We start from the raw sequence: 12,939 nt of genomic DNA on the forward strand, positions 1-12,939 counted from the left end.
GTGTGTGTGTGTTTGTCTGTGTCTGTGTGTGTGTGTGTGTGTGTGTGTTGTAGGCAGTGCTGTATGGGCACGGAGCTCGTTGATTGGCTGATGCAGCACACATCCTGTGTTCACGCTCGTGTTCAGGCTGTAGGGATGTGGCAGGTGCTGCTGGAGGAGGGCATCCTAAACCACGGTGAGTGTGTCATCTTGTACACTATCACTCAGAAGTGAAAGAAATCAATGCTTTCAATCAACAAGAGCACTTTAAACTGATCAAAAGTTACAAATAAGACATTTCTAATGTTACGAAGAAAAAAAATATTTTTAGAATAAATGTTAAATGTCTTTTGAACTTTCTGTTTTCGAAGAATCACAGTTTCCACAAAAATGTTATGTAGCACAACTGTTTCCAGCATTAATAATCATAAGAAATGTTTCTTGATTTGCAAATCAGCATATTAGACTGATTTCTGAAGGATCATGTGACACTGAACGCTCACTCAGGGACTTGTTTAGTAAGATTTTACCAGAAAAGATTTTAGAATTTTTAGCATATGTTAATTTTAAAAAATCTTATAATTTTAATTGCCATATTTTTGTGTTTGCTTGGTTTTTATTTTGTGTTTATGTAACTCTTGTATTATTGTAGTTTTTGCCATTAAGATGCCTTAGATGCTGGCATGGCAATAAAAATAAATAACTACTAACTCATGTGACACTGAAGACTGGAGTAATGATGCTACAAAGTCAGCTTTGACATCACAGGAATAAATTGTAAAATATATTCAAATAGAAATGGGAATAATATTTCACAATATTACTGTTTTCACATATTTATGAAATAAATGCAGCTTTGGTTGAGCATAAGAGACTTCAAAAACATTCAAAATCTTACCAACCTCAAACTAGTGTACATGCAGGTCAGTCATTGATTAAGGTATAAATCACAGCAATTTGCAACAGTTATTGAACTTAAAACAATATTGAACTGAACTGAGCTGAATAATGACATTATTGCCTAGAGCTGCTTTACGGCTGAAATGTAAGTATTTTTATAGCTGATGAATTACAGCGAACATTAACACTGTTTATCGATGTAAATCTGGTATTGTATAAAGCACTATATAAATAAATGTGATTGGGCAGCACAACATATGAGCACAGTTTGAGGCAGCTCTTAATTAAAATCTATAATGCAGATGATCATTATTCCTTACACTTTTAGAAAATATACAAAAGCTGTCACTGGAAGGTACCCTTTCCTTTCAAAAGATACAACTTTGTACCTTATTTGGGTACATACAGTTTAAGCACTGTAAAGGTACATATTAGTACCTTTTAAAAAGGTACCGCCCCAGAGAGAACTTTTGTATCTTATGTATATTTTTCATGAGTTTTGTTTACACTACAGATGTGATGTGGTCACATGTGATTCTGTGCTATATGGTTGGTTCTGTGTTTGGCTGCAGTGGACCAGGAGCTGAGTTTCCAAGATAAGTATCTGTTTTATCGCTTCCTGGAGGATGAGACCGAGGACGCACCCCTCCCCACTGAGGAAGAGAAGAAAGAGAGCGATGAAGAACTACAGGACACCCTCCTGCTCCTCTCTCAGATCGGACCTGACGCCCATCTGCGAATGATCCTGAGTAAACAGTACGTTCCTTAGAAGCAGCAGCGCCTGTTAATATGAGTCATTACGTCCCCCATAGGACTCTGGGTAATTAAGAGAAGCGCCTCCGAGTGATCTGATCTTTATCTGCTCCTGTTTGGCTGGAATAGTCTGAAAGTCTTTAAAGGCAGATTAGACTTTTATATGCATGCTGTAACTGAAGGAGAGACCTTCTAAAGGTCCTGGGAGATGTAATATCTGCACCAGAATGTCAGAATAAGTTTCAAAGTCATCAGTGTCCTCCCTGCTTTTCTCGGCAGGCCTGGCCAGAGGACAGCAGATGACCTGGAGATCATTTATGAGGAGCTGCTGCATATTAAAGCCTTATCACTTCTCTCCACCACTGTAAGTACACATTATATGAAGTTAGAGGGAATTAGTTTGGTATACACACATTTCAGTAAATGAAAAATATATATAAAAAAATTACACACTTCATGAAATTAAGCATAGACCATTTGTCTTGTTTCAAATGTTTATTTTGTCATCATTTGCTATATTCAGCAAAGTAAACCAAAAGATTGAAGGGTGATTCTCAAAAATCTATATTTTCTGCAAGCTTTTTTCAAGATAAATTGTAGATGTCTTTCCAAAAAAGGACACTTAGAAACTCCAAAAAGACACCAAAGAACCAAATTATATAATGAGCCCATATAAGCACATATGAAAGAAAAAAAAATCAGAATATTATAGTATGTGTACAGTGCAACAGCAAAGAGCTTTTTTAAATTTTAGAGAAGCCAAGTTGCAATACCGAACATGACCACATGGAGATGCCAAAAAAACCCTAAACCAACCGACAGCTGACTGCATATATCTACTACAGTACACGGATCCATTCAGTATAATTAAACATATATCTACTACAGTACACGGATCCATTCAGTATAATTAAACATATATCTACTACAGTACACGGATCCATTCAGTATAATTAAACATATATCTACTACAGTACACGGATCCATTCAGTATAATTAAACATATATCTACTACAGTACACGGATCCATTCAGTATAATTAAACATATATCTACTACAGTACACGGATCCATTCAGTATAATTAAACATATATCTACTACAGTACACGGATCCATTCAGTATAATTAAACATATATCTACTACAGTACACGGATCCATTCAGTATAATTAAACATATATCTACTACAGTACACGGATCCATTCAGTATAATTAAACATATATCTACTACAGTACACGGATCCATTCAGTATAACTAAACACAGCAACATAAACATGGCCAATCAAAACATTATCGTGAATGTGTGTGGAAACTACGTGAAAGTATGGAAATGTCTGTGCCTGTGCATAAATACAATGTGTGATCAGTGCATTACTCATACACGCATTTTTATAACGGACTCACGTGTGCTTACTGTACGCCACCGCAATCATCTTTACCTTGATTGCAGTCTTAATCCATCAAAACTTTACTAGAGAGACTGGTTATCCAGTCGCGTCTCATCTGGCCATACAGCGGTGGGATGTGTTTACAATCCGTTCAGTCTGTACTTCACACAAGCGTGTGACGTGTGAGGGCTCGCGCTCTTCAGAGACAATCACAGAATATGACAACTAACATACTGAAGCACAGGTAAAGGACTTGATCATAATTGCACATGATTGTAATTGAACTGTAACATGTTATTCAATACTACATTATAAGTTACTGTATTTTTAAATGTAGTAATTGCAACTTCATCTTTACAAATGTGTAATAACAAATATATTTAAATACATGACATAAATAGAAATCTCATTAACATATATTTCTGTTTATCATAAAGGCTTGTCAGTACATTTAGCAGTACTTTAACCATATTTCAAAGACGAGACGTAATTATGAAATTATATATCCTACTTACAGTAAGTGGGTCAAAAAACTCTTTAAAGTTCAGCTAATTGCATTTAATATTTTAAAATGTAATACATTTTCACTTAGCATGCAGTTAAGTGTCTGAAAACATTACATTCACTTTGCACGTATATATTCTTTTAAAGTATGTTATTTCCATAATAAGTACGCTTCTCAAAGGTATATATACATATACATACACACATGCACATAAATATATATATATATATATATATATATATATATATATATATATATATATATATACACTGTTTTTTACACTTTGTGGATTTTATTTCAATTTTAGTTTTGGTTTACAAAATTTCAGTACTTCAACTTTCAGGTCGTTGGCCAAATCAACAGTTCATCAACAGTTTTTCATCTAATATTTATATTTTATTTCAGCTTTCTTTACCAGTTTTAGTTATAATAATAGCAATGACAACTACCATTGTTATTTTAGTATCGGTTTTTGAACACTTTTATATTTTCTGTTTTCACATTTTATAGTTTTAGTAATTTTGTTGTGCTTTGTCATTTTAATTAGGTTTTTTTTTTGTCTACATAGTTATTATTTATATGTATTAGTTTATTTAGCTTTAAAGTGCTTCGAGCTGAAATAAGATATCTTTTTTCATATATATTTTTTTTTTATTAATATTTTTTCCAAGTTATAAAAATTTACTGTACTGTACTTACTTACCTAAGAAAGTACTGGGTAATATAAGGTAACTGCATGGGTTCAGGTTAGGTTCCGGGTTAGTACCTAGTTATTACCCAGGTTTTGTAATTGCTACTAGTACAACAAGTATGTACAGTACATACAGAACCGTAAATGTAAACCATAATAACCCTGATACCTACATTTGAATTTCTTTACAAATCTAAACTTTAAAAAAAAAATAATAATAAAAATGAATAAAAAATAAATAAATAATAAATAATATGGATTAATAATAAAATAATAAAAATTGAAATGTGTGAGTTGATAGCCAAGGAAAAGCAGAAAACAAGTGTGCAGCAGACATGTAGACATGTAGTCCCAGAATGCAACTCACAAAGTGAATGTCCACAGAATCTAGTCAAAGAAGAAGCTCAAAAACTAGTGTACTGTTGCTAGTGTACTATTTGCTAATGTGCTGTTGGCGCAATGACTATTTACTCATCGTCTGATAGATTTCTCTGGCTGCATTGGTGTTGTGTTTGTATGTATACCGGTCCGTCCATCAGCAGCACAGGAGGATCTCTCTCGCAGCGCTCTGACAATAGAGAGCTGAGCTCAGGAAAGCTGTGTAAGCGGAAGCTCAGTCTGATAGTGAGGTGTGTCTTTGGCACACACACAAACAGGATGCCTACTATCTAAACACATCTAGGCAGATTTAGTGAGATTTCACATTCTAGGGTCATTTATTGCATAGTTACGGCATGATGCAACTGGACAAAACAATCTGTATTCAAGATATCAGTTAGTATTTATGAAGACTGCAACTGCTAGAAATGGTGAAGGACACAGTCTTTAAATGCAGGCTTTAATATGGCATCGTTTCTGGGGAAACTAGTTGTCACACTTTTTCCTTATTTGTCAGAGTAGATTTGCTTTTTGTTTTTTTACAGTCAGTTTCTGTATAAAGTCTTGAACACAAACTACTGAACATTATTATTCAAGAAAAAAGATACAGTTGATAAAATACAGCTGCATACTGTATGTTGTAGCAATGACAACTTGCCTCTGTCTTCTCTATGCAACAATTAGTCATTAAATGTATTGTGTCTTATATTAATCGAAAGGTTTGAACAAATCTCAAGTGTACTTTTTAAAATAAAATTGAACATTAATATTAGTAATTTAGGCATTCAGACAAAATAGGTTGGGAACCTGTCTCCCTCTACTGGTAATGATGCTGAATTACAACAAACATTACAGAAGTGACATTTGATCATTCATAAATCAGCTATATGATCGGAGCTCATCGGTGCTGTAATAGTGAGTTTATTGCTTGCTTATTGCTGCTAAACTACTGTCGTCAGAAACCTCGTGTCACGTATGTGACCCTAAACCACAAAACCAGTCTTAAGTGTCAATTTTTCGAAATTTAGATTTATATATCATCTGAAAGCTGAATAAATTTGTTAGGATGGGACAATATTTGGCTGAGATACAGCTATTTGAAAATCTGGAATTTGAGGGTGCAAAAAAAATTAAAAATATTGAGAAAATCACCTTTAAAGTTGTCCGAATGAAGGCCTTAGCAATGCATATTACTAATTAAACATTAAGTTTTGATATATTTACGGTAGGAAATTTACTAAATATCTTGATTTTTACTTAATATCCTAATGATTTTTGGCATAAAAGAAAAGTCTATAATTTTGACCCATACAGTGTATTGTTGGCTATTGCTACAAATATCCCCCAGCGACTTAAGACTGCTTTTGTGCTCCAGGGTCACATATCATCTGTTGTGATTTGTTTCCTGTGGGAACCTAACCAGTCATTAAGATCTTAGTACATTAGATGTTAGTACATCACATATGAATATCGCTTGATTAGTTATGATTATATCTATTTCTTGTTCTAAATCTATTAATTCTATTTCAGGATGTGGAAGCAAACACGGTCCGTCTGAAGGAACATGAGGAGGATGTGTTAGTTTTGGAGAAAACTAACAACAGGGGCTCCAGTTCCTCTCCTCTCAAGTACGTTTCTGTTCTTCTGTCATTTTTAGCATTGGGAATTTAGGAATACTGTGGAGTAACTGTAAACTACACCTGCTCTTCAGGTACACGGTGATGTCCGGAACTCCGGAGAAGATTCTGGAGCATCTTCTGGAGACAATGAAGCTCGACTCCCAGTTCACAGAGTCAGGTACTTTGCAGTGCATTCAGCCAGTCAGATAAATCTACGCAGGTAAACAGTAAAATGGGAAGTGGCTAAATGCAACTTTATTTTGTATTTCACGTTTTGTACATTTTTGAGATGGAGTTAATTCAGAATTATCTGAAATATGAGCAGAGCTGACCATCACAGTCATGTACATAAGGTTTCAATAAATAAACAATGCAGTATTTCCCACGCTAATGGAAAACCTGGAAATATTAGGGATTTTTAGAATTTTCCAGGACTGGAAATGTCATGAGATTCATATAATGAACATTTATCACATTATGCTGATCCCTAAAATGTTGTGTTACTGTGTAAAAATGTTTTTCTTTCTTTCTTGAAAGAAATTACTTTTAGTCAGCAAGGATGCATTAAATTGTGAATGTGACAGTAAAAAAAAAATCCATAATGCTTTTGTTTTTTTAAATTCTATTGCAAATAAATGCTGTTATTTTTAACTCTGTATTCATCAAAAAACTGTTTTATATCACAAAATTATGAAAAATTTGACCAATATCATAATTTTGCATGGTAGTATAGATATTGCCCTTGTGCACAACATTTGTGAAACTTGCTTTCAATACCTACTGATTTCATTTGAGTAAATTGTTCATTTGAATCATGTATTTTCAATGAATCAGTCAAACTGGTTAAAAAAAATGGTGTGAATGTTTCAAAAAAATTCAAAAGTAGCAACTCTAAAAATATGGTCCCTTGAAAAAGCGGGGAGGTACGTATTAAAGAGCTGTAATTCCTTAACCTTTCCTCCAATTGTGATGAGAATATCCTCAAATTAAAGCGCAGAGTGTGCACGTTACGCCCATATTCATTATAGAACTGTATATAACTTGAATATGTTTTGGTCAGCAGCTAAAACAATACAAATTGTGCCTGTGTCTAAATATATATGGACATAAGTGTAGATAATATAAATTATATGAATATAAATATATGTAAATATTTTCAAAATATATACTGTATGGATGTTTTGAGGGGTAAGACTATTGCACAGAGAACTATATAATAAATTTTGAGCAACATGACAATAGCAACTGATAATGTAGGAAACCGCAGACAAATGTACATAATCAATTGCATAAATGTACCAAAGCAATCACAACTTGTTCAAAAGAACGAGAAACTTTTTATGATGTGCACAAGTGACCAGATGATGTGGAGGTTGAGCAAGTAGTTTTGAGAATTTCATTTCTGATCTGAGAAATGCACCAAAGCAATTGAGAAAACTGTATTTTGGATGCGATTAATCGTTTGACAGCACTGATATAAATATCAGGTGTCACTCAATATCTTCCAATAATATTTAAAAAAACTGTGATCATGTTGATAATGTAGAGGTCTCAGAAATGTGCATATATATATACTGTAATACAGCAGTTTTTTTCTATCAGACTGAGTTTTTTCAGAGAAACCTTTTACTTGCTCATAATCGTAACACTCATAACATTTATTCACAGCTGTGATGATGGCCGGCCCTCTCAGAAAAAGGTGAGGGGGGAATAAAAACAAGCAGAGTTTCTGTAGTATTCTCTTCAGTGCTGAATAAGTGTCATGTGATAGTAGTCCTTCTCACTCATTTCAGCACAAAGTCCTGCTGCGTCAGTTCAGCACAGGGAACGACAGACTGCAGAAGAAACAGCCGATCAAAAGCACAGACGAGAGTGAGTCTGCATCTGCTCTCTGTTGTGACTGACAGAACACTATTCTCTCCTGTGGCTAATTTCACAGATGTGATAGATAGAATCAGAATCAGAATCAGAATGAGCTTTATTGCCAGGTATGTTTTCACACACGAGGAATTTGTTATCATGACAGAAGCTTCCACAGTGTAACAGAATGACAGCGACAGAACAAAAACACAGATAATAAAAGAAGAAGAAAAAAAAATAGAACAAGTAAATAAGAAATAACAATATATACATTGACAATTGTATTTATAGATAGATAGATAGATACACTGAACAAAATTATAAACGCAGCACTTTTGTTTTTGCCCCCATTTTTCATGAGCTGAACATGATCTAAAGATCTAAGACTTTTTCTATGTACACAAAAGGCCTATTTCTCTCAGATATTGTTCACAAATCTGTCTAAATCTGTGTTAGTGAGCACTTCTCCTTTGCCGAGATAATCCATCCACCTCACAGGTGTGGCATATATAGATATATAGATAGGCTACTATCTTGGTCGCTTTGGTTAAAAGCATCTGCCAAATGCATAAATGTTCATGTAAAATGAATGGCAACTGAACAAAGTGTCTTTCTGTACATTATTCCTTACAGTTTATCATTATATATTATAATCGTTATATTATTATATTTAATGAGTGGTTATGGAACTTTACTTGAATACAAAGGAGATTTTATTTATTTACTTTTTTTGTAAATAAAACATCGTAAGGGTTTAGCTGTAACCTTTGTCCCAGGGCAACATGGCAAGAAAATTTCATTTTTGTTTATTCTGAGTGGGATCAACAATTAGAGAGAGATCCGTCATAGAACATAAGAGTCAAAAGTGAAATAATCAACCAAAAATAGACGGGAAGAGTCACAAAAAGAAGGTTCAAAAGAGGTTAAGACTTTAGGACAAAGAATAGATGTGAATCAATGACATGTGTATATTTAATTGAAGGTAATAGTGTTTTGTGATTAAAAACAATTGATTATCATTGTTTAATGTTAATGTTCTTTTCAAATGTGTTTGTGTTGTGTTGAAGTCCTCTTTAAGGTGTACTGCAGTGATCATACGTACTCTACTATCCGAGTGCCTGTCGCTGCGTCTGTCAGAGAGGTCATCTGCGCCGTTACCGATAAGCTGGGGTCAGGAGATGTTCTTCTGCTCATCCACCTCAACTCAGCCGGAGGTGAACACACACACACAGACACACAGACACACACACACACACACACACACACAGACACAGACACACACACATCTCTTTGACCTCTGGCTGACAATATGAGCTCTTTGCTGCACTCGTCTTGCTGTAGCATTTCACATTCTGCATCCCAGTGCTGCTGCTCTCTGAGACAGACGCTCCATACTCACTGCCAGTAACGTCTGCTACACTGTGACCCAGTACTTTAGATACAGTGAAGCATTCACAATAGCACAAACAAGATTTTCAAGCAAAACATTTGACAAAAATAACGTTAAGTTCTGAAATGCTACATCAATAGATACCCTTGTGAAAAGGAAGAACACTTTAGAATATACTTTTAAAAAAAGAGTACTTATTAAGCAAAAATTACTTAATTATGAAAAAATACTTGAGTGCGAAGGGAATGTAATTTTTTGGGGCACATAATTGCATGCTAATTGTTTAAAATTATATTAAATGCATTTAGCTAAACTTTACATTTTCGAACCAAATTAAGTGAGACTTTATAACATTTTTATATGCAATTCTGTTGTCTAGTTTAAGTATACTAAAATTGTAAAAATGCTAAAACACTAAAACCAAAATGTAATTTCTACTGAAACGTACATGTCATGTATTTCAAATATATATGTAATTACACATTTGTAATGATGAAGTTGTGATTTGGTACGTTAAAATTTAAATACATACTAAACTACACTTAACTGCATGTAAATGTCCTTTTATTTCATTACAGTTATATTATCTGCAAGTACGGATTTAAAAAATATACTTAAGATCTGAAGTGCACATTAAATAAAATTAAGTGCAATCCTTTTTTAAAAGGGTTTGCTGTTTAAAAAGGAGGTAAAACTGTGACACTTTGTGGGATTTTCAGCAACAACATTCAATAAAAGCTGATGTAAGAGGCTATTGGTTGGATATCTAAGTTTTGGTTCTTTCGTAAACTGCACACATTAGGTCTCATAAACCAATAGTACATGCTATACTAGATTTGTGAATTTTCTGAAGAATATGTAAGTGGAGCTTGTGCAAAACTCACTAACAAGATATTTCTAAATGAATAGTTCACCCAAATACATTTTTTTGAAAATGTATTCATCCTTACAGCATCCAAGATGCAGATGAGTTTGTTTCCTGTTCCCATGAAGAAACAAACTCATCTACATCTTAGATGGCGTACATTTTCAGCAAATTTTAATTTTTGGGTGAACTATTCCTTTTAACTTGTTGTTTGCTTTTTGACATGTAAATATTGCAAAAATACTTAGCGCAGTTATTTTTAATAAGTAACTTCAAGGTTTAGCCATTTGAGAAGCAGCTAATTACTGACGTCTTTAAAGGCAGAATGACTGATGGCTGTGTTTGTGTTTCTCAGATAAAGAGCTTCTAAAGCCAGCTGATGTGTCCATCTTCTCATCACTGAGCATTAATGGTCGTCTGTTTGTCTGCCCGAGGGACCAGATCGACTCTTTGGTGTGTAAGAGCCCCCGGAGACTGCATTTATAACACACATCGGCTGTAATCACGCAGGATCAAACGTACATTAGCTTACTGACTGGCTGATTAACTGATGAATCTATCGACTCGTTCATGCAGACTCCGCTGCCGGAGCAGGAAGGGCCGTCTGCAGGCTCCATGTCCACGTTTGAGCTCATGAGCTCGAAAGATCTGGCTCATCAGATGACTCTCTACGACTGGGAGCTCTTCGACTGTGTACACGAGGTACAAACACTTTGGTTTTAAAATTTCTCTCACTTAAAGGGCTAGTTCACCCAAAAAATGAAAATCAAGTCATTGTTTATGCACCCTCATGTCATTTCAAACTCACTTTAGCTAATCTTCAAAACACAAATGAAGATATTTTGAATGAAACCTGAAAAGATTCTGTCGCTCTGTTAAATGTCCATGCAACCAAAATGTTGAAATTTCAAAAAGTTCATGAAAACATGTAAAAGTAATCCAAATGAACAAAGCAGTTTAATCCAAGTCTGAAAAGACATAATATCTTTATATGATGAACAAATTTAATTTCAAATGTTCATTGTTTTACATATAAACATTGATCAATGCACATACAGTTGTGCTCATAAGTTGCAGAATATGCAAATATGTTCATAATTTTAACAAAATAAGAGAGCTCATGAAAATTGCATGTTATTTTTTATTTAGTACTGTGCTGAATAAGCTATTTCACATAACAGATGTTTATATATACTCCACGAGAAAATATAATAACTGAATTTATAAAAATTTGACTCCATTCAAATCTTAATACCGTGTGTCGTTTCCTGGATGATCCACGACTGTTTTTCTGTTGTGTGATGGTTGTTCACGAGTCCTGCGTTGGTCCTGAGCAGTTCAAAAAAATATTATATTTAGGCAAAATAAAAAATTTTTACACATCTCCATTCTGTTCAAAAGTTTTCACCCCTCGGCTCTTAATGCATGGTTTTTCCTTCTGGAGCATCAGTGAGCGTTTGAATCTTCTGTAATAGTTGCATATGAGTCCCTCAGTTGTCCTCAGTGTGAAAAGATGGATCTCAAAATCATACAGTCACTGTTTGAAAGGGTTTAAATATGCAGAAGATGCTGGAAAACCGAAGAATGTGCAGGAGCTGGGGGGTTTTTCTGAAGAACAGCAGGCAGTTGAACTCCTCAGGACCAACGCAGGACTCATGAACAACCATCACAAAACAGAAAAACAGTCGTGGATCATCCAGGAAACGACACAAAGTAGATTCAAGGGTATGTAAACTTTTGAATGGGGTAATTTTTATAAATTCAGTTATTATTTTTTTCTTGTGGAGTATATATAAACATCTGTTATGTGAAATAGCTTATTCAGCACAGTACTAAATAAAAATATCATGAGCTCTCTTATTTTGTTAAAATTATTAACATATTTGCTAGGGATGCACCGATATTAAAATTTTGGCCGATACGATAACCGATTATTCTTTATTTTTGAAAGCCGATAACCGATATGTTGGCCGATAAATCTATATCCAAATTGTTATATACTTTTTGAGAGCCTGATTACAAAAAAGGTCTCATCATTAAAAGCCACATCCCAAACACTTCAACATAAGCAGCCTAGTTTGAACGGTGTACGTTTTAAAAATATTTTTACTCTCCCATTACCAAATTTAGTCATAAAAAAGTCTTACAAATAAATAAAATAATGCATAAATAATGCAAACAAGTCACTGGACATCATTACACGTGTAAAGAATCAAAATGAATGCGCCACAGATCAATAAAACAGAATAGCCTCTGCACTGACAATAATTAAATGATTTTAATTACTAAACCATATTGTTGATAAATATAATAAGAGAAAAATACAAGTGGTTTTTGTTATTAATAATATATCAATGATTTTGAAAAAGTAACAAATGAATACCACTGTTTTAAATAGCAGCCATTGAGCTGCAGCTCATGCTGAAGCTGAAGAGCTGAATGAACACGGTAAACTGAACCGTTTTGCTGGCAGCTTATTTAACTCAAGGAAATGCATCCTGAAATTAATATTAATACAACATTACAAAATGATTGCGTGCTATAGTCAGAATGTGTGATCCTGTTGTGGATGCACTCTTCCCATATCAACGCGCTGAAACACTGAAACACA

General features: G+C 34.1%; 1 protein-coding gene across 1 annotated transcript in view; it reads left to right on the forward strand.

Moving 5' to 3' along the window:
• The window catches only part of LOC107602296 (rap guanine nucleotide exchange factor 4-like), a 21,029-nt gene that overhangs the window by 1,715 nt on the left and 6,375 nt on the right, over window positions 1-12,939 (forward strand). Inside the window, exons 3-12 of the mRNA XM_016294756.1 lie at window positions 54-175; window positions 1,452-1,635; window positions 1,912-1,996; window positions 6,125-6,222; window positions 6,306-6,386; window positions 7,882-7,912; window positions 8,007-8,085; window positions 9,141-9,287; window positions 10,684-10,781; window positions 10,905-11,030. Of these exons, the coding sequence (XP_016150242.1) occupies window positions 54-175; window positions 1,452-1,635; window positions 1,912-1,996; window positions 6,125-6,222; window positions 6,306-6,386; window positions 7,882-7,912; window positions 8,007-8,085; window positions 9,141-9,287; window positions 10,684-10,781; window positions 10,905-11,030 (1,051 nt within the window). The remainder of the gene's footprint in view (window positions 1-53; window positions 176-1,451; window positions 1,636-1,911; window positions 1,997-6,124; window positions 6,223-6,305; window positions 6,387-7,881; window positions 7,913-8,006; window positions 8,086-9,140; window positions 9,288-10,683; window positions 10,782-10,904; window positions 11,031-12,939) is intronic.

The sequence above is a fragment of the Sinocyclocheilus grahami genome, unplaced genomic scaffold (assembly GCF_001515645.1).
Source record: "Sinocyclocheilus grahami isolate Dianchi unplaced genomic scaffold, SAMN03320097.WGS_v1.1 scaffold324.1, whole genome shotgun sequence".
Classification (NCBI taxonomy): domain Eukaryota; kingdom Metazoa; phylum Chordata; class Actinopteri; order Cypriniformes; family Cyprinidae; genus Sinocyclocheilus; species Sinocyclocheilus grahami.